We start from the raw sequence: 20,622 nt of genomic DNA, 5'->3' as shown, positions 1-20,622 counted from the left end.
TTCCTTTCCCTGTTGACCCAGCCCCCATCCCTCTGAAATGCCCGTCTCCCTCTCCCGAAGAGCCAGGCTGCAGCGGTTCTTCCACCTGGGGCAGCTCCAGCTATGTGTGAGGGGGGCAAGTGGTGTTTCAGTGGGCTCAGATGGGGTGGAGAGGCGTGGGCACAGCTGGTGCAGGCCCCCCTCCCAGGCCAGGGGGTAGGTACTGGGCACAGCTGGCCTCCCCCCCTCCCAGCCCGGGGGGGTAGGTGCTGGGCACAGCTGGAAGCCCCCCCCCCCCCCCCCGCGCCTGGCCGCGTTCTTATTGGCCAGGGCAGCCTGATGCTCATGTGATCGCTCCCTAGCCCGAGCAGGGCCCCAGCCGGGTCACGTGGCTCACATCTGGGTGCCGCTGGCGCTTCCGGCCTCCCCCTCCCCGAGACTACAACTCCCAAGGTGCAGCGCGAAGAGGCGTGTCCCCCCGCCCCTCCCCGCAGCATCAGCTCCGGGCTGAGCATCCCGGAGCGATGCAAGTCGGAGGCAGCGCTGGAGCTACCCTGCGGCGGAGACTCCTCGGCTCCTCCCTCGGCCGGCTCCTGCTGCAGCTCGGGGCGAGGCGCAGAAGCGGGTTCCAGCCCCCTCGGCTCCCCGCAGCCTTGCACCTTCCCTGGCGCCCGGCTGGGGAGACCGGGAGCCCCGCGCCCCCTGCACCGGCCCCGGCTGGCGCCGCGAAGACCGGGACCCCGGCGCTAGAGCACTGTAGCTTCGGGGGCAGCTCGGGCCTCGATTCCCGGGAGCCTGCCTTGGAACTGCCCTGGGCAGAGGCTGCAGTGCAGAGCCGTTCCCCCCTCCCGCTGCCAGCACCTGGACCGGTCCGGCCAAGCTGAGCTCCGGCTGCTGCTCCCTCCCTCTTCGCACCAAGCTCCTCCATGGGCTTCGGGCGGATTCTGTCAGGTCGTTAATCTTCTAGGAGCCACCAAGTTTTGTCTGCCTGGCGCCTGAGCATCCTGCCTGCCGGAGATGGGTTAATAGGGGACTCGCCATGGGGGAAGTGGCCTGTCCCTCCCTGCAAAGCGCCTGGGACTAGGGCCAGCGCGTGGCTGGCAGTAGCCAGCAGCTGCTGGGTGCAGGAGTCTTGAACCCCACACTTTTATGGATAACATTTAATTGCCTGGCAGGATTCCTGTTTGCTGGGTATCCCCTCCTCCCCCACCTTTTGTTTGGCTGCTGCAGAGGTGTGAACATAAGGGGTGTTTGAGGATTGAAACACCATCCCAGCATTCAAGTCAAGTGAACCTAGCTCAGTCCCTAGGCCTGAGGGAGAGGGGATGGTAGCAGGGCAAGTCCCTGCTAAGCAAGGCTCTCTGGTGAGTGTGGAGCCCGAGCGCTCAGCTCGGGGAAGAGTGGTCCATTTTTAGCCTGTTCTCGGTAGTGGAAGCTGGGGAAAGTCTCTGGAGCTGGGAGCGTGAATGCTGCCTGAGAACCCCTCACTGGGAGAGAGGCAAATCCAGTGTTCCCTAGCTGGTCTGTGACCCCCCCAAACTCCCTGGGGAGAGAGCTGGATTTGAGGATGCTCCTAAACCCAATTGGGAGGGTGGATGAGACACTTCTATCCCATCAAGCCTGGCTGCTCCCCTTTTCCAGTGTCTCCTCCGGTTTCAGAGGCCTGGCCTGGAGAGGGCAGCTCCCATCACGTCTCTGTGTCTTTATGGAGCAAAACATTCACCTGCAGATCTGACCCTGGGTGCCTCCAGCCTCAGCTCCATGCAGTCCTTGGAGCTGCTTTCAGGGATGGCAGAAGACAGTGGGACACCCAGCTCCTGGGAAGATGTTCCTTGTCGGGGGAGGAGTATTGAGCCAGATGTTCCCCCCAGGGCAGGATGCTGAGACAGAGGATCCCAGGGCAGCTTGTTCTGTGACTGAGAAGAGTTGGATCCAGACTGGCCTTGCCAAAGTGCTTGAGGCTGGTACAGTAAACCCCAAAGTCAGAAAGCAGAGTCCACAATCCCGCCTGATCCAGAATCCCCACTCCCAGCCCCAGGGTGGATGGGGCAGCATGTGGCCAGCTCAGAGCAGTAGGAACAGAGAGAACGGAACAAAAACTGCACAGATTTCAGCCAGAAAAGCAAGCGTTGCTTGATCTGGTCCTGGCTGCTTTTCTGGGCAGGCCAGCCAGCCCCATGTAGTGATTGTTGCACCCTTTGGCATCAGTTCCGTTAACTGCGCCAGGCTTCCCATGCACCACCTGGGCCAGAACTCCGTCTTTTCCTGACCTGGAAACGAGTCATGCCATCTCCCAGTGACTCCAGCCATTCCCTGACTGGCCGCTCCTCCCGCAGCCTCACCCATCTCCGAGTGCAGAGGACCTGGCTGCAGATCCTGCTGGTGCTGGGCTTCATTCAGGTCATCCTGGGCATCCTCGTCATCACCTTCAGCCTTGTGGCAGCTACCATCACGCCCTCCACCAAGGTCCGGCACTCCTGCCCCTCCTGGGCCGGCTTCTTGGTGAGTCTCCTGGTTCTCACAGACAAGGAGCTGCCACCTCCAGGGAAACTGGGGAGTCCCCAAGCAGCTCAGAGGTGCTGGCCCAGGCCTTGGGTGGCCAATTGTGTGTGCTGCTGGCTTTTCCAGGGTCTGGTTGGGGAGTCAGTGGGAGTGAGCTGCTGAGTGGCTGGGGGAGAGTGTCGGGGGTGGAGACTCCTCCCCTCTAGCTTTTGTTGGCTAGGAAAGTTTCCAAAATACTTCTCAGCAATGCATTTGCCCTGCTCTTCTTGGTCCAAGGCACCCAGACTGAGTAGTGGCAGGGCTGGGAATTTGGCCTCGGGGCAAATCCCCCTGAACTGGCTTCCTGCTGTACTTCCTCCAGGCCAGCTTGCTGCCCTCATGGTGCTACTGCTACTTCCCCATCTCCGAGGCCATTAGCTGTAGCCTCCCTCAGCTGTAGCCTCCCTCGCCCGGGGCGGGGGGTGGGGGGGGGAGGGTGTGCAACAGCTTTTAATGTCCCCTTACAATCCCAGGGGTTCAGGATGGTCCCTGGCTTATCAATGGGGCTGCACGCCTACAGGAGCTGGGAGAGGCCCTCCTTGCTCTGTGTTCCAGACACTTGACACCCCCTCCCTGCAGCTCTCCTTGGACCCACCCCTCCTGCCTGTTCCAGCAGCACAGACCTCTGCTGGGGGATGCCTGGCCCTGGTCCTGCTGTCCTGCTCGGAGCTGCCTGCAGGCCCTGGGCTCTCCAGAGTGCCCTGAATCAGCACTTTCCTCAAGCTCCCTTAGCCTCTGGCTCCTGCCTGTTGACCTTGCTGCTGCCACCCGGGATGGGCCCCACTCCCGAGGCTCGGCCTTGGCCCCGTCCCTCTGGGACCAGCTTTGGGGGCTGCAGGGCTCAGAGGAGGGTTCGTGGCCTGTGGGGGTCTCAGGCCTCCTGCCCCTCCTCTCTCCTTCCCACTGTAATTCCTGTGCTTCTGTCCCCCCAGCTGGCGCTGTCTGGGCTCGTCGGCATCGTCTCCTGGAAGCGGCCCTTCACCCTGGTGGTAGGTGTCTCCTGTGTGTGGGCTGTGGGCGTCCTCACTGACCCAGGGCAGGGCCCAGCCCCTCACCCAGCTTCTGTCTTGGGCCACCACAGTCACCTGTTTCTCCCCCGCCCAGCGCCAGGACGGGGAGGGCAGAGCAAAGAGGCAATCCCCTGCGCGCACATGCGTGTATCACGTGCGCGGTCTTCTAACATGCACGCTGGCCTGTTGCCTCTCACTCCCCTGACGTGCCTGCCCAGCTCATGGCCTCTGTCTGTCCTGGCTGCAGATCACCTTCTTCACGCTGCTCTCCGTGCTGGGCATCATGCTGAGCCTCGCTGGCTCCATCCTCTCCTGCCAGAACGCTCAGCTGGTGAAGTCCTTGGAGGCCTGCACTAGGGTAAGGCCTGACCCAGGCCAGCCCTTGGAGGGACTCAGCCTCCTGGGGCCGGGGCAGCCGGGGCTGGGTGACAGCCCTTTGGGGAGTGGCTGCAGATCAATGCCTGTGGCCGAGCGGAGTGCCTGGGGCAGGACAATGGGCCATGGGAGGGAGGGACAGTATCCCAGCTCCATGAAGGGAGGCTAGGCAGGGACAGTTCTTGGAGCTGGCTCTTGCGGAAGGGATCTATTGGCTGGGTCTCCCGGGGACCTACTGGCAGTGGCAGGATTCCTTGTGTCTGGGCCCTCGGGATGTGGCCATTCCTCACTCTGAGGGTTGCCAACCCTCCAGGAATTAAAGATTAATCTTAATTAAAGATTATGCCATGTGACAAAACCTCCAATAATACATCCAACCAAAATTGGCAACCGTACTCACTCTGTGTCTCTCCTCCCTCCAGGAGAAGGACTCCTGTGTCTGCTGCCAGGCCCTCTCTGAGTACCCATCCATGGGCCCCGCCTGCAGCAGGCAGGGCGAGACACTGACCATGTTCCCCAACCCTGACTGCCGGAGCGTCCGCATGGCTCTGAAGGTAACTGGGCTGGCTGCACTGGGCAGGTGGGGAGGCTCGCAGTCTGCAGGGGTTCTCCGTGCGGGAGACGGGGGCTGGGCCTTGGAGCCTGATCGCGGCTCTCTCCACTGGGGTGCAAGGTGCTGGTGTCTCTGGTGGGGCTGTTCTCTGGGTGGCTTGTATCTGAGGGGTCCTTTCTATGCTTTCTGCATTGGGGGGCAGCTCTCTGCACTGGGGTAGGCAGCTTGGTGTCTGGGGGGGCTCTCTGCTTTCTGCACAGAGCCTGCGCACACTCTGAGCAGCATCTCTGGGACTCATTCCCATCTCTCCTCCATCCCAGGATCTTCTATTCAGTGTTTGTGGCCTAACCATCTTCTCCACCATTGTCTGCACGCTCTCAGCTGTCATGTGCTGCATCCAGATCTTCTCCCTGGACATTATCCATGTGGTGAGTCCTAGCCCGGCCTGCGGCTCCTCTCCCAGAGAATTCCACTCCACAGGAATCCAGGAGCTCGGGGTTGGAGGGTCAGGCCCTGGGGATGCTGGAGAGAACCTGGCGGGGACTGGATCCTGCCCTCCAATCTCCTTCCCCCCGGGGGGACGGGGGTGTCCCCTGCCTGTGGTCCCCATGCTTCGCCTGTCCCCAGGGACGCAAGCAGCAGCTCCTTGGAATTTGCAGTGGTGCAATGTGCAGGGACTCGGAGTAGGGGGCACTGGAGCTTCTCCCCCGACAGCTCTCTGGGTGAGTAGGGCCAACAGCAGGGGAAGGGGATGTGTCCTGTCCCCAACCTAGGCACCTGTCCTGGGGCGCTGGCAGGCTCCCCCTCACTCCCCTCTCCCTGCAGCTGGCCCCACAGCGCTCCAGTTCGGTGACCCTGGAGTGCACATCGCCCCCAGACCCCTTTCTGCAGAACATGATGGACTTCGAGGAGTTTGTGCCCCCGGTGCCGCCGCCCCCGTACTATCCACCGGAGTACACCTGCAGCTCCGAGACCGACGCCCAGAGGTACTGACACCCTGGAGGGGAGGGCTCTGAGGCAGGGTGGGGAAGCCCATTGCTGAGTTGTGGGTGGGGGACCCCAGGGACACACAGGATCAGCAGGAGCACAGGGCAGGGTGGGAGAGGGCAGTGAGGAAAGAGCCTGAGGTGGGGCTGGGGGACAGGGAAGCCTGAGGTAGTTGGGAGCAGGGGTGGAGCCAAGCTGGGGTTGGGGGCAGAGGTAGGGAGGGGGAGTCCAGGGCAGGGCTTGGGGGGGACCCAGGGGTAACTCTGGGCAGGGTTCAGCCTGGACTCCCCTAGGCTGTTTCCATGGGAGGTTTGGTGCCCCACTGTGGCTGATGCACCTTTCCCATGTGGACCCACAGCATCACCTATAACGGCTCCATGGACAGCCCCGTGCCTCTCTACCCCACCGACTTCCCCCCATCCTATGAGACTGTCATGGGACTCCGGGCAGTCAGCCAGGTAAGGAGCCCAGGGGCTCTCGGCTTGGCCAGGCCCAGCGCTGGGCCGTCGTGCAGAGAGGTGGGGCTGGTGAGGAGCAGGTGGTGCCTGGCCCAGTCCTCTCACCAGAGGCTCAGGGTGGCCCAGGTCAAACCACAAAGTGAAGGGTGAGGGAGAAGCCAGAGCTGGGTTGGGCGAGGGGATGCAGGACTAGGCTAGGACTATAACAGCGTTTAAAAGAGAACTGGATAAATTCATGGTGGTTAAGTCCATAAATGGCTATTAGCCAGGATGGGTAAGGAATGGTGTCCCTAGCCTCTGTTTGTCAGAGGATGGAGATGGATGGCAGGAGAGAGATCACTTGATCATTACCTGTTAGGTTCACTCCCTCTGGGACACCTGGCATTGGCCACTGTCGGAAGACAGGATTCTGGGGTAGATGGACCTTTGGTCTGACCCGGTACGGCCGTTCTTATGTTCTAACCATAACGGATTCCAGGGGACCCAGGCGCTGAGGCCCAGGGTGCGAGCAGCACATTCTTGCTGCCGTCTCCTCAGCCTATCATTGACTGCACTGTGGTGCTAGAGAGACCAGGGTGGGGTGTTGAGGTAGCAGCCTACCTCACTTGCCCTGTCTCTGTAACCTCCTGGGGCCAACCCGGCCACAGCACACTGCCTACATTTTGCTATATCTATCACAGCTACCCCAGCCCCGGCCTCTCCCAGCAGGGGGCGTTGGAGGGTTGGGGGGCAGGAGCACTGGCTGGGGGGAGCTCCCGGCTACGCCAGCCCCGGCCTCTCCCAGCAGGGGGCGTTGTGGGGTTGGGGGGCAGGAGCACTGCCTGGGGGGAGCGTCCGGCTACGCCAGTGCCAGCCTCTCCCAGCAGGGAGGGTTGGGGGGCAGGAGCACTGGCTGGGCGGAGAGCCTAGTGCACAGCATCTCCCTGCCCGTACGGCCTGCATATGGTTCTGTGATGTGACGTGGTTCTGCCCACCCTGCAGGCCACGCTGTTTGATTCGCAGCTCACGGATCCGTCGCATGGCTGCACCTGCGACCACGTCCCCTCCATCGTGCTCAGTGGGGAAGGTAACAGGGTCCTTGGGCAGCAGCTGGGGGCAGGGTCCTGGGAGGAGGGAGCTGCCTGTGCCCACGTCTGCCCATGACTGGGTGGGAGCTGGGGGCTGGAGAGGCGGGGGCAAAGTCCTGGTGAGCACCATATGGGTGCGCTGTGCCTGTTGGCTGGGTGGAAGGCCAGTGGCATGTGCCCAGTAGGGGTGGAGCTGGGCATCCCATGCCTGTGAGCTGGTCCCCAACAAGGCTGGGCTTGGAGTTCCCAAGGCAGGTACCCTGGGAACATGCTCCGATCCCTCCCAGAGAGCCCTGTGCATCCCGCTCTGCCTGCGTGCCTTGCAGTGTCCATGGACAGTGGCTCCCTGGTCATGTCCGAGATCATCGACATCCCTGGTGACAGCAGCCCCTCGGAGGACTCCTGCCTGCTGGAGCTGCAGGGCTCCATGCGCTCGGTGGACTACGTCCTCTTCCGCTCCATCCAGCGCAGCCGCGCAGACTACTGCCTGAGCGTGGACTGCGTGCAGTGCGGCCACCATCCCCGCAGCCCCACGCTGGGCCTGCAGGGCCCCTTCGAGGATATACCCCGGCCCCGGGTGCGGGGGGAGCGCTCTTATTCCTGTTCCACCCCTGGTCCCAGTTACGAGGGGCTCCTGGAGCCAGGCGGGGCCATCACCCACAGCTGCAATCGTCTGGAAGGGCTGGCTCGCTGCGCTGGGCCCTGCTTCCCTGAGGTGCGACTCAAGGGCAAGACCTTGCTGCCAGGGCATCAGGGCACCAGCTCCACCGGCTCCCTGTACCCGGACCGCGGGCACCGCGGCCGTCAGCGACGCAACAGTGAGATGTCCTGCCCGCTGGGCCCAGCCCGGGGCCTGAGCCAACGGCCACTCGTGCGGTCGCACAGCGACCCCGGCATTGCTGTTGCCGGTGATCCTGGTAGGTGGGAATTGCCGGGGGAGCAGGGCTGGTGTGGGTGCCCATGTGTCAGTCTGTTCTCACTCACGCACTTGGGGTGGGGGATGGACCAAGAGGTGTTCCGGGGGTTGCTGGTCAGTGGTCACTGCTAGGTTGGGTGGGTGTGGTTTGCAGGCACAGAGTGGAATTGGTGCACAGATTGATATGCAGCTCATGCCAGGGGACTGGTGCACACCTGGCAGTGGGTGGGTGCCACTGGCCCATGCAGGGGCTGGAGTGTGTGCGTTGGCAGGCCCATGCACAGTGCTTGTGGGAGGGAACGGGTGCACCCAGCTGATGGGTTGATGCATGGCCATGTGGTGGGATCTGGGGCAGGAGGAGGGCAGAGCCTGAGTATTTTCCACTGGCTTCTTTCTCCTTTCAGTCGACTTGAGGGATCTGCTTTATACCAAAGCGCTGGAGGATGATGCATCCAATTCTTCTGCAGACACAGGTCAGGGCAGAGTCAGGCTTAGGATGAGTGTCTGACATGCGACCTGGGGGATGGGCTGGAAATCACTGGGGGGCTGACGAGTGACCCGCTTTACTTGGGAGTGACTGGCAGTGTGCTGTAGTGCCCCTTCTGGGGGAGGCTGGGAGCAGAGTAGCCTGGAGCTCCCCTACAACCAGCGCTCCTGCCCTGCTCCCTAGAGCATCCCCTGCTGGGGGAGGCTGGCTCAATAGGAAGGCCCTGCACCTCCATGGAGTGCACTGCAGCCTGTGCCTCTTGGCCACAGCCTCCGGGGACCCATGGGGCCTGTGCTTTCTCCCCTCCCCACCGTGTTCCCCTGCGGCCACGGTTCTCACTGGCCAGTCTCCTTACAGGACTGTGCTCTGAAGCCTGCCTGTTCCGGCTCTCGCACTGCAACTCGCCCCCGCTCCTCCGGGCCGCCTCTGCCAGGAAGAACAAGCTGGCAGTGCCCAAGAAGGTGACACAGCGGCTGTCGAAGGCAGCAACGCGCTCCCTGGGGGATCTGAAGGTTTGTCGTGGTACCCGGGGGCTGGTGGCCAGGTTCCTGCAGAGATCCAAGCGCAGCCTGGCGTCTGGCGTGGAGATGGCTGGGCATGGCTCCCAGGGCCACAAACAGGTAGGGGCTCCGTGTTGGCCACACTCTGCACGCAGGGCTGCTGAGAAGCCCCAGCAGGCCCCGTGCTGCCCATCCCCCTGGGCCCAGGCCTGGATTGTCCCCTACAGGCATTTCCAGGACCAGTCCTGTCTACCTCGGCCTCCCCTGCACCTGCCCTTCCCTGGGGAGTCTGCCTGGCTGGGCGCTCCCAGGTCCCTTCTTGCTGGGCGATGGCGTCCTGAACCCTTGATTATCCCAGCCTCTCTCTGTGCTTGCCTGGTTGGGTGCTCAACAGTGAGCTCCTGAGAGGGACGTGACCCTCTGTATGTTCTCCCCCATGCCACATTGGCCCTTGGGCTGCCATAGCCCCAGCAAACACCTGCCCATTGCCTTGGCGCTCTCAGCTGCCCCTCCCTTTCAGGGCCGGCTCCAGGCACCAGCAGAGCAAGCACGTGCCGGAGGTGGCATCCCATCCATTCTGGGCGGCTTTTTTTGCAGTTCGGGCGGCGGCAGTCAGAGCTGTTTTTGCTTGAAGCCGGCCCTGCTCCCTTTTCTCTGAGCAGGGCTCCTGCGTGCCCTGGGCTTCGGGAGCATTTGCCCCTGGTTCTGGAGGAGCTGGGGGCCTGCCTGTTTCTCCCTGTTGGTTCCCGCCTGGGCTTCATGGGGGAAGCAATGGCGGCTACAGCTAGGAGAGGGGATGGGCCCCACATCAGTGAGATGTGTAGAGCCAGGATGTGGCTCTGCAGTCTGGAGCTCAGTGTCCCTGTGGTCCAGGGCCTGTCTGGGAGCAGGGGACTCCTGAGTCCTTCAGTGCTCCTGGCTCTGCCACTGACTCAGTCCCATCTTGGCCTCTGGTTCCCACTTGTAAAAAGGAGCCCATGACCCTTCCCTGCTCCCAGGTTAGTGGAGTCGGTGAGGTGCTGCCTGCATTGCTCAGTGCAGGAGGCTCTGGAAGGACCCAGCCTGCACTGGGTACCAGTCTCCAGGAACTCTGGGGCTTGGCTGGTCTGTAATTGCAGCTTGTGGGCCCAGTGCATACCTTTGCTGCATGTCACCAGCCCTCTTCCCCTGCACTCTGCTTTCCGGGCCACCCGTGCTGACGTTCCTCATCCTGCAGCCATCTCCCCAGATTGCAATTAGGCTCCCTGCTCTGATGAAGCTTTTAGGTCACAATCTTGGCATCCGAGCTGAGACTTTAGTGCACTGACCTTCCCCTCCTAGTGCAGGGTGGCTCCGTCCCTGGAACGATGCTCGGTCACAGCTCGCTCCTTTTGGGAGCTTAAAGCCGCTGTGCGAGACCTGGTGGGCCTGAGCCCAGGAGACTGTTTGTTTGCTAGTCCTGGAGAGTTCTGATCCTTCCCTGGCTCCCTGAAGCTGTTCCTGACTTTGTGCACTGGGAACTGCTCCGGGGAGTCCCAAGGCTACTCTGCCTTCCTGGCCGGGACAGCAAGCACCACCTCTGCTTGCTGGCTAGCTGAGTCACAGCCTGCTCTCATTGACCTGCGCCTGCGCCAGGGCCAGCTGCCTCCTTGCCCTCAGAGCCAGAGCCAGGGACTATCTGCTCAGGGGTGACTGGGGGGGAAGGTGCCTTCTCCCTGGGTTCTCAGGGCTCCTATTTGGGGTGGCCCACACCCCTCTAGTCCTCATCCCGGCACTCGGTGGGGGCTGTTCTGCCTGACAGGGCTTCTCCTGGATGTGCTCTTGTGGCGAGGTTCCTGCTGTCCTCACCCCTGCCCTTGTTGCTGTGGCTTGCCAGGTGCCCCGGAGCCTGTGGCAGGCAGAAGAGCACACGCTGCCTGAAGGGATTCACTTGCAGAGCTGTGGGGACCTGAGCTCCACCTCCTCGCTGCGTCGCCTCCTGTCTGCCCGCCGGCTGGAGCGCAGCCGTCCGCACAGCCTCAATGGGGTCTACAAAGAGAGCATCCTCTGAGGGGAGCTGCCACGTTGCCCTTGGCCTTGCCTGACCCCCTCATACACCAGCCCAGCCGGGAGTCTCCACCGGCATCAGGCTCTCTCGGCCTGGGGTCCGCAGCGAGAACTGGAAGCAGCCGGGGCAGGCCTTTCCCCCGGTGCTGGGGAGGGGCCATGGGCTGGCTCATTCCCAGCAGACATTCCTCACTGCCAGGTGCCAGTGGGAGAAAACACAAGCTGGGGACACAAATGCAGATCGTCAAGGACAGAGCACCGTGGCCTGGTTCAGCAGATCTCCGTGTGGGAAGGAGGAGGTGCTGTAGTCTGTGGATTGCATTGGGGACTGGGGAACATGGACACAGCCTGCTTTGTGCTGAGAGGCAGCGCCTGCCCCTGTGCTCGCTCCGAGGGGCCACCGTGCTTTGGGGTGTTCCTGGGGCTAAGCCCTTGCTGTATATCGGACAGGGCTATTGCGCATTGTGTGTGTGTGTGTGGGGGGGGGGGGTGTCCATACAGGCTCTCCTTGTAGTAATAACCCAAGAGCAGGGGCTGAGCCTGGTCCTGCCTCCTGCTCTGCAGTCTGCTGGTCCAGACGCTAGCATGGTTCCCAGGGCGAGGAAGCTGGGCTCAATGTGCACGGTGATGTCCTCCCACAACCGGCCTGGGCCTCGCATGGCCCCTGTCTTCAGGGAACGCTCGCTGGCTGGCCAGGGTGCCCCCCAGGGCTGTCTGTGCCAGGGAGGTTGAGCCCAACTCAGCCCTGCTCCCCTTAGAAGCTATGCACCTCTTTCTGGAGTGGGGGAAGGAGGGGTCGGGCAGACCAAGCTGAGCTTCCCTACAACTGCCCTCCTCTTCTGGCAAGTCCACAGCCCCTGAGTGGAGGCTGCAGCCCCTTCCCCTAGAGAGTGACCTTCCCTTTTGTCCCCTGCTCCAGCTCGTCTCATCTCCCCATCCTGGGCTGGCCTAAGCTGTGGGCCTGGATCTTACGGTGGAGCTCTGGCTTCAGAACGGGGCTATGGCCAGGGCACGACCAAGGCCCAGCTTCCAGCAGGGCTTCTGGGAGCTGGGGTCAATCGGCCCCACCAGGTATAGGGGCAGAACCAAAGCCCTCTGTGCACTGAGTCCCCATCCCTGGGCTCTGGCAGCCTCTTCCTCCTCCCCCGCCAGCTGCTGCCTTTGCTTGTATGCTGCATGCCGCGATGCAGCTCTCCCCTCTTTGGGATGGTGGGGGGGCGGGCAGGGGGTGTGTGGGTTGCACTTTTTTACCTCGGGAAGCATGTTGGGAACTCCTGCAGGGAGTCTCCACTGCAGGCGCTTTAAGCTGCACTGACACTTATACAAGAAACCAAATAAAGTTATACACCCCCTGGAGCCAGCTTGGGCTGCCTGGTGTCTGGCCAGCCTACTGTGGACCTGCACCGGCTGCCTCTATTCTGCAGCTGGGAAGAGCTCTGGCTCAGTCCAGGAGAGTGGGGAAAGGAGCCCTGGGGCCCTCGCTAATCTGTCATGAGAAAGAAAACATACCTCTCTCTGGGCCAGGGACAATGGTCCCATTCTAGCATTGTCCGTGTGTGTGTGGGGGGTGTATCTGGTCATTGCAGGTGTTGGGGCGGGGGGGGGGTGCATTGAGTATGGAGGCATGTGCATGCTCACAGCCTGTGAGGGCCGTGCGGGGGGAGGTGTGCGTCTGGGCACAGCCTGTGAGGGCTGTGTGTGTGGAGGTGTGTGCATTGAGTCAAACACTGGAACAAATGACCTAGGGTGATTGTGGAATCACAGTCACTGGAGGTTTTTAAGAACAGGTTAGACAAACCTGTCAGGACTGGGTTAGATAATACTTACTCCTGCCTCCGGCCAGGGGCCTGGACTAAGTGACTTCTGAAGGTCCTGGCCTGTCCTACATTCTGTGAGCCTGCACTCGGTGGGTGGATCTGTTTGGTGCACACCTGCGTTGGAGGAGGCCAGTTCCTCCCAGCTCCAGCCCCACTCTAGCTTTTGGCTGGAGGATCGGGCTGCTTCTTAGGAGCCTTGCTCCTGGGCTCTGCTTCCCCAGCTGTGGGTGGGCAGGAGCTGCCAAAAGAGAGAGTGTTTCCCTCGCTGTGCAGCTGAGACAGCCCACCAGACTGGCCTGGGCTACCAGCAGCAGCTTCCACGCTCCCTGGGGAAACTGCTCAGCTGATATGGGGGGGTGGAGGGGGGCAGCATAGGCTGCTGGGAATAGGGGCCAAGCTTGGGGGGGGGGGGAAGAGGCATCTGAGGGGAACTGCAGGTGCAGGCAGTGGGCTGAGTGCATGTGCCAGAGAGAGAAAATCCATGCGAGGCAAGTTGGAGAGGGGGACAGGGGAGAGTTGGGCAGTGAGGGCCAGGCCGACGTGAGATGGTTTCTGACCCTGGGGGGGCAAGGGCTGGTTTGCTTTAGCTGAGGGTGAGAGGGCAGCCGGGGGAGGTATAAGCGACCTTTACATAACGCTCCAGGCCCTTACACAACAGGCCAGGGACTCTCTGCTGGACTGGGCCCAGGGCACGGGGACTGGTGCTGTCTCTGCTGGCAGGCTGTGGGCATCTGCCCTCGGTTTGCCCTCCGCCACCTCTCGCTGCCTTTCTAAGGGGATCTCTCAGCTCCAGGGAGGAGCCGCTCACAGAACTGAGGGTCCTGGGTGTAAGTGAAGGGGCTGCTGGGGGGACTGGGTGCCAGCACCAATGGGGGGTGGGCGGGCTCCTGGGCCCCTGCACTTCCCCAGCTGGCAGCGTGGTTCTCCGCAGCCCAGGGAGAGGGGACTTGCTGCGGGGCTGCGTCCTCTGTGCCCCGGGGAGAGCGGTGGGGACAGGCTGGACCGAGCCCCCGCGCCACTGGAACTCGGGTGTGACGGGCTGGCGGGGCCCCCGGCCCGGGCTGCGCGGCCCGGCCCGGCTCGGCCCCGCCCCGGGTAGTTCCGGGGCGGGCCAGTCCCCCTCCGGGCGCAGCTGGCAGGGTCATGTGACCGCGCAGTCATGTGACTCTCGGTCCACTCCAGTCCGCGCTTGCGAGAGGCTGCGGAGCCGCCGCTGCGGCCGGGCCCTGGCGCCGGCCGGTCCCGCGGGTGAGTGGCCGGGCAGCCGGCGGCGGCGGCCGGAGGAGGCGGTGGGGGTGGACGCCCGGACGCCTGGGTTCTCCCCGTGGGCCGCCCGCAGACTCGCGGCGTGGCCGTGGGGAGGAGGCGGCGGCTTCTGGCCCGGGATCGGCCCCTGCCGCTGCTCCCATTGCTCAGCTCGGCACACTGAGGCTGGCGCTGTTGGGCGGGTGCTGGGATACGGCCGCTGGGTGCCCAGCCGGGGGGGCAGCTGCCCCCCCATAGGCGCTGGAACTAGGAGTCCGGGGGCGGGGGGGCTGCCGCACCCGCTGGCCTGAAGTGGGTTTACAGTTGGGTTCAATGGCTCTCAGCACCCCAGCTGTACAAATTGCTCCAGCAGCCCTGCTCCCCCCGCTGCTCAGGGGCCTGGAGCCTCTCCCACCGGGTCTGCAGCTTGGTGGGGCAGTCGTGGGACTCTTCCCCCGCCCCATATGGCTGACACGGAGGGGCCGAGTGAGTGGGAGCTTGTGTCCAGCCAGCCCCAGGGGAGGTGCTTGGCTCTGCCAGTCAGATTGATGTCAGGGCTTTTCCTGAGCCCCTCCCCTCATCCTTCCTGGTGCTTGTGGGTGCCAACTGCCTGTCACCTGAATGAGGGGGTGGGGCCAGCAGTGTTCTATTTTCTTAGCCCAGTCTCTGTTTCTCACCCAGGACCCTTTATGGCATTAGAAGGGCACACGGGGCAATATCTTCATCAACGACTTAGATATTGGCATAGAAAGGACGCTTGTTAAGTTTGCAGATGATACCAAACTGGGAGGGATTGCAACTGCTTTGGAGGACAGGGTCATAATTCAAAATGATCTGGACAAATTGGAGAAATGGTCTGAGGTAAACAGGATGAAGTTTAATAAAGACAAATGCAAAGTGCTCCACTTAGGAAGGAACAATCAGTTTCACACATACAGAATGGGAAGAGACTGTCTAGGAAGGAGTATGGCAGAAAAGGACCTAGGGGATATAGTGGACCACAAGCTAAATATGAGTCAACAGTGTGATGCTGTTGCAAAAAAAGCAAACGTGATTCTGGGATGCATTAACAGGTGTGTTGTGAGCAAGACACGAGAAGTCATTCTTCTGCTCTACTCTGCGCTGGTTAGGCCTCAGCTGGAGTTTTGTGTCCAGTTCTGGGCGTCACATTTCAGGAAAGATGTGGACAACTTGGAGAAAGTCCAGAGAAGAGCACCAAGAATGATTACGGGTCTAGAGAACATGACCTAGGAAGGAGGCTGAGAGAACTGGGTTTGTTTAGTTTGGAAAAGAGAAGACTGAGAGGGGCCATGAGAGCAGTTTTCAGGTATCTAAAAGGGTGTCATCAGGAGGAGGGAGAAAACTTGTTCACCTTAGCCTCTAAGGACAGAACAAGCAGCAATGGGCTTAAACTGCAGCAAGGGAGGTTTAGGCTGGACATTAGGAAAAAGTTCCTAACTGTCAGGGTGGTTAAACGCTGGAATAAATTGCCTAGGGAGGTTGTGGAATCTCCATCTCTGGAGATATTTAAGAGTAGGTTAGATAAATGTCTATCCGGGATGGTCTAGATAGTATTTGGTCCTGCCATGAGGGCAGGGGACTGGACTCGATGACCTCTCGAGGTCCCTTCCAGTCCTAGAATCTATGAAACCCTGCCCCAAGGACCCGTGGAGACAAGCACAGAGGTCTGCAGTCAATCAGGGCTAGTGCTGGAGCTTTGATCTAGGCTCTTTCAAATTCATAATTTTAATCCTGATGTGGAATCCACAGGAAAAATAATCCCAGTAAAGGTGCAATAATTACGTGGCCTCATCATCTCAAAATCCATCTCTTGGGGAAAAGGGAATTCTTGGCGGCCTAAACCAGAGTGAGTCTTGGGCTATGATAAATGACCACGCATGTTCTCAGGGAGGGGGGTAGGTGTCACATTCACCTCTTGCCTGGAAATGACATTACCAATTGCCCAGATTTTAAGTAACTTTTCTTCCCCATGTGGTCTGAACTAACCTACAGCTGGCAGGGTCAAAGATTTCTTTGTTGGTTTTATTTTCAGTGTGTTGTCCCACAGTGCTTTTCAGCTGGAGGCATCACCAAGCACTTTGCATATTCTCCACACAGTGAGTACTTATTACTGAAATGTGCCCAGCTCCAGGGTAGAATGCAGCAGTCGTGTACCAGGAAGAACGGCGCAACAGGTGTTACAGCAAGTGAGTAATAACTCCATCCCCTGAAATTGCAGGGAATTCTAGTTTGGCAGAGTATTGCCCAAGTGGGAATTTGGCCAGGATACCAGGGTTAATACAGGACACTTAAGAAGTCATGCGGCAGTAGATGTAGTTTGGTATGACTGGGCATTTGCTAATCCCTCATTAAGGCTGCCATCGTAATCGAGGTCAGGTGGAACTGAGCCATTGCAAAAGATGCCTGTGTTACTGGCTAGGCAAGATGAATGGGGTCCTTACGCCAGCACCCAGCTCCTCTCTCGCCTTCTTCCCCCTGTCTCTCCCACCCATTGCTGTTCACTCCGTGTCCTCACAGGGTGAGTCCCATGCTGTCGTCGTCTCCTGCCCAGGTGTCTGATGGCTCCAGGGCCTCCTGATTCTCTCTGGCTGGGGCCGGCACCAATGCACAGGTCAGTGTTGTGCGGGAATGGGATGGACCTGCTCTCTGCTCCCTTGCTCTGATCGTTAATGAAGTTGGTAAATATAGGACCAGATTTCTGAGGTGCCCACTACAACCGCTTAAGTGCGGGCTCAGGTGAGCCTCAGGGGCAGGTGGGGTTCAGGGTGAGGGGAAGGATTAGCTGGTATCCCAGGAGCAGGAGCTGCTGGGTAAAAAGGGACAAAGTCAGGGTGGCTGAAGGAGACTGGGGGAGTGGTTGGGAAGAGGCTGGGGGTGGGACGAGACTTGGGGAAATGAGATCAGGTGGGGGAGGGACTGGAGCCAAGGCTCCCTTTAAAAGAGAGGCTGGGGCTGGCTGTGGAGGTGGAGGCCTTGCTGAGTCGCAGCTTGGGTTTGGCTGGGCGGAAGGGCAGGGAGGTGAGATCGTGACAGGAGTTACCAGAGCGGCTCAGCTCCCTGACACCCTCCGCCGGCAGGCGGCCGCCTCTCTTTGTGCTGCTCCAGGAGTCCCTGTGGTGCTGGGCTCGCCTGACTGCTCCTGAGGCTGGAGCTGCTGAGGGCGCAGTGAGTGGGGAGCGAGTGACCCAGCGGCCCCGACACTCACAGCCTCCATCCTGCTTTCAGGCCCAGGTGCCCGGCGCCGTGCTTGCTGGGACTGGCTGTGGGGGTGGCGCTGGGCAGGAAAGCCGCCATGTGGGCCAGGTGTGCCAGCATCATGGGCTGGTTCCTTTTCATCCAGACAGCGCCCGGGGCGGCAGGTAAGTGCTTGTGATGTGTCATGTGTGTGCCCCAGGGGGAGGGTCCCTCCTGGGTGCAGCTCAGCCTCTGCGCTTCTCCTCGGGGTGGGGAGGTGGCATTGTGGGGTATCGGCTAGTGCAGGAGTCTTGGGGGTTGAGAGACCAAACGGGGGTGCTGAGAACCCTGCTGCACCTGGGATGGGTGCCTGGGACTGTGTGGGAGGGACCTCGCTCAGGGACATCCCCAGAGCTCGGAGGAATGGGACTGGTGGGGGGAGGGGATATCCTCTCCCAGGAGGGGTGGGGAAGCCCAAACTGTACCCGGAGCCCTGCCCCAGCCCTGTCTGTCTCCCCATCCCTAGGTGGTCGTCCCTGCAGCCCCCAGTATTTTGGCCATGGCTTGATGGCGTGTGAGTGCAATGCCACCTATTGTGACACGCTGGACCCCGTTGTCGTCCCGGCCCTGGGCACGTACGCCAAGTATGAGAGCAGCAAGGCGGGCAGGCGGCTGGAGCGCAGTGAGGGGAGGTTCCAGAGCGACTCCACGGCCCCAGGTATCGGCTTGGGCACAAGGGATGCCAAGGGCAGGGCTGGCCGCTGTCCCTGGCCCTTGCTGCCAGCTGCAGGGCTCTGAGCTGGGCTGCTCTCTGCCCCGCAGATCTGTTGCTGAAGCTGGACACGGCGCAGCGGTACCAGAAAGTGAAGGGCTTTGGTGGCTCCGTCACAGACTCGGCTGCAATGAACATCCTGTCCCTGTCCAAGGAGAGCCAACGCCACCTGCTCACATCCTATTTCACCGAGGAAGGTGAGAGCTGGGGCCTGATTTGGGGCAGGGATGTATGGAATTGAGCTGCTGGTGGGGGGCAGGCAGGCCCTGGCTCTGGGCTCATGGCTCTCAGGAGCTGCACATCCCGTATCCCGCAGCCTGAGGCCCCCTGTCCCCACGTGCAGTCACTGGGACCTGGGTCACCTCCTTCCTGTCCCACAGGGATCGAGTACAACCTGCTCCGCATCCCCATGGCCAGCTCCGACTTCTCCACCCACCCCTACAGCTATGACGACACCCCCTACGACTACCAGCTCCTCAACTTTGGCCTGAAGGATGAGGATACAAAGCTGAAAGTGAGCAGCACTGGAGTGGGAGGGGACCCTGCTGAGGGGGAAGGAGCCCGGCCGCAGTGAGGGGGCCCAGGCAGGAAGGGTGAGGGGGCCTGGCTGTGGGGAAGGGAGCCTAGCCACGGCGGGCCAACCACGGGGAGGCCTGAAGCACAAGATGGAGCAGGGAGTGGCCAGTCCCAATTTGCTCAGGTTTTCTGCTCTCCAACCAAGCTCCCAGGCCTCACCTCATCTGAGGTATTTTCTGTGGCCATCATGGGCTGGGGCTGATCCCCCCCCACCCCTCTGTGGCCCTCACCCCTCAGCCATTGCTCTGGGTGTCCATCAGACGCTCCTTGGCTGCCTTGACAGCCCTGCAAGGCAGGCGTCTCCCAGCCCCTCCTGCGTGGCGAGTTGTGAGGTTGTGAGGGGAAAGTCCCGTCTATGCAGTTGCTGGGCACCACAGCAAAGGGGAGCACCCCTGTCCTGCAGCCTTTCTAGGCTCACTTCTGCGTCTGCAGCCCTGAGCTGCCACATGCTGCTCTCCTTAGAGGGAGCAGCCCCCAGGGGACCGGTGTGTCTAGGCACGTTCCTTCCTGAGACCCCTGCGGCATATGGTGAGCTGGTCCCGATGCTGTGTCCCTTCAGATCCCCATTCTCCACCGAGCCATGGCCTTGTCCAAGAAGCCACTGTCCCTGATCGCCAGTCCCTGGTCATCCCCAGTCTGGATGAAAACCAACGGGGAGATGAAAGGGAAGGGAAGTCTGAAGGGGAAGCCGGGGGACAAGTATCACAAGACCTGGGCCAACTACTTCATCAGGTAAAGGGCAGCCCGGGGCGGGGGCTCTCCTGGGAGAGGAGCCGGCAGGATGGGGAGTGGGTCTTGGTGGGTACAGCTGGCCCTGGGGCTCTGCGAGGGAAGGGGCTGGATGGGTGTTGGGGACGCGCCGTTGAAGGAGTCGGTGTGAGCAGGGCCGCCGAGAGCAGGTTTGGGGCCCGGTGAAAAATTTTTTCCAGGCCCCCCAACAAGGGCGGACCGGCTAAACAGGGCCTATGAAGCCGGGCCCCGGGCCCCTTCCGGTAATTTGTCCCGACTTCCCCCCCACCCCCCCGCCGGCGGCCCTGGGTGTGAGCTCCCTGAGCCAGCAGAACGACAGACTGTGAGTGAGGTCTGTACAGTCCATGCAAGTGGGGGGCAGGGGGACTGGTCTCTGCAGCCCAGGAGGGGCACTGCGGGGCGGGGCTGGGGCTGCTAATATTTCTCATCCCTGGCCCCCAGGTTCCTGGACGAATACGCCAAGCACAACCTGACGTTCTGGGCGGTGACGGCGCAGAACGAGCCCACGGCTGGGCTGATAAACAACTACCCCTTCCAGTGCCTGGGCTTCACTGCCGAGCACCAGCGGGACTTTATCGCCCAGGACCTGGGCCCGGCGCTGGCCAACAGCTCGCACAAGGGCACCTGGCTCATCATGCTGGATGACAACAGAGTGCTGCTCCCGCAGTGGGCCAAAGTGGTGAGGCTGCACACTGGGGCCCGTTGCTCCTTCGCCTGTTCTGCTGGGGAAGCTGTGCATGAGCTCTGCTCTGTGGGGAGACACCGGGTGTTGGGATTGGCCTGTGGTCCGAGCATACTCAACCGGCACGTGCCTGGCGGTGCCTGGCGTTTGCCCTGCTGGGCTTCCCGCCAGGCTGAGCAGGGCGCTCCCTCTTCTAAGGGCTGGGTGCTCTCAGGACGTACAGGGAGACCCCAGTCCTGCCAAAGCCGCTCCCATTACCCCTGAATGACTATGGGGCTGCTGGGGCAGAGAGCACACTCCAGCCCCCAGAGACAGCTGCCCTGATCCTTCCCCAAGGTTCCTGCTGGGGCAGCGGGGTTCCATGTAGTTGCCTCTGATTTCCAGCCCTTTCGGTCTGGCTGTAAGCACAGGCCCGGCATGGAGGCTGTGCTGGCCGCCTGGCTTGGCGAGCCGCTGCTCCCAGGAGAGCTGCCAGGCCTCCCATTCATGTTGTTTATCACAGCAGTGGCTGGAGGCTGGGCCCTGCTTCGCAGTGTGGAGGAGGCTGTGCCTTAGGCAGGCAGGAGGTGATGCGGGTGGCGACCAGCAGTGGCTGCAGCAAAGCAGCTCCTGCCCCTGGGGGAGGTTTGATGGAGAATAACGAGCCCAGCATGGGGCTCCTCCCAGCCCCCACAGGCTGCCCAACTT

General features: G+C 61.5%; 2 protein-coding genes across 5 annotated transcripts in view; both read left to right on the top strand.

The window, feature by feature from the left end:
• Window positions 1-489: 489 nt before the first annotated feature.
• On the top strand, window positions 490-12,402 carry FAM189B (family with sequence similarity 189 member B). The gene is made up of 12 exons (XM_044991999.1): window positions 490-2,481; window positions 3,453-3,509; window positions 3,778-3,888; window positions 4,328-4,459; window positions 4,779-4,886; window positions 5,284-5,444; window positions 5,804-5,903; window positions 6,885-6,969; window positions 7,297-7,887; window positions 8,291-8,359; window positions 8,731-8,993; window positions 10,729-12,402. Exons 1-12 carry the CDS (start codon window positions 2,263-2,265, stop codon window positions 10,900-10,902), a joined length of 2,070 nt encoding a protein of 689 aa, XP_044847934.1. The 5' UTR covers window positions 490-2,262; the 3' UTR covers window positions 10,903-12,402.
• A 1,427-nt stretch (window positions 12,403-13,829) lies between these two features.
• Window positions 13,830-20,622, top strand: part of GBA (glucosylceramidase beta) — a 28,692-nt gene continuing 21,899 nt past the window's right edge. Inside the window, exons 1-10 of one of the 4 annotated variants that reach the window (XM_044991302.1) lie at window positions 13,879-13,963; window positions 14,642-14,821; window positions 16,014-16,167; window positions 16,499-16,592; window positions 17,207-17,340; window positions 17,682-17,873; window positions 17,978-18,124; window positions 18,308-18,441; window positions 19,063-19,235; window positions 19,695-19,932. In XM_044991302.1, coding sequence (XP_044847237.1) covers window positions 16,540-16,592; window positions 17,207-17,340; window positions 17,682-17,873; window positions 17,978-18,124; window positions 18,308-18,441; window positions 19,063-19,235; window positions 19,695-19,932 — 1,071 coding nt within the window. In that variant the 5' untranslated portion in view covers window positions 13,879-13,963; window positions 14,642-14,821; window positions 16,014-16,167; window positions 16,499-16,539. Of the gene's footprint in view, window positions 13,964-14,641; window positions 14,822-16,013; window positions 16,168-16,498; window positions 16,593-17,206; window positions 17,341-17,681; window positions 17,874-17,977; window positions 18,125-18,307; window positions 18,442-19,062; window positions 19,236-19,694; window positions 19,933-20,622 lie in introns of all 4 variants that reach the window. The other 3 variants (XM_044991303.1, XM_044991301.1, XM_044991304.1) reach the window with 3 other exon arrangements.

Source organism: Mauremys mutica, chromosome 17 (genome assembly GCF_020497125.1).
Source record: "Mauremys mutica isolate MM-2020 ecotype Southern chromosome 17, ASM2049712v1, whole genome shotgun sequence".
Taxonomy (NCBI): Eukaryota; Metazoa; Chordata; order Testudines; family Geoemydidae; genus Mauremys; species Mauremys mutica.
The sequence above is the reverse complement of the archived record's forward strand: the minus strand, read 5'-3'. Positions and strand labels throughout refer to the sequence as shown.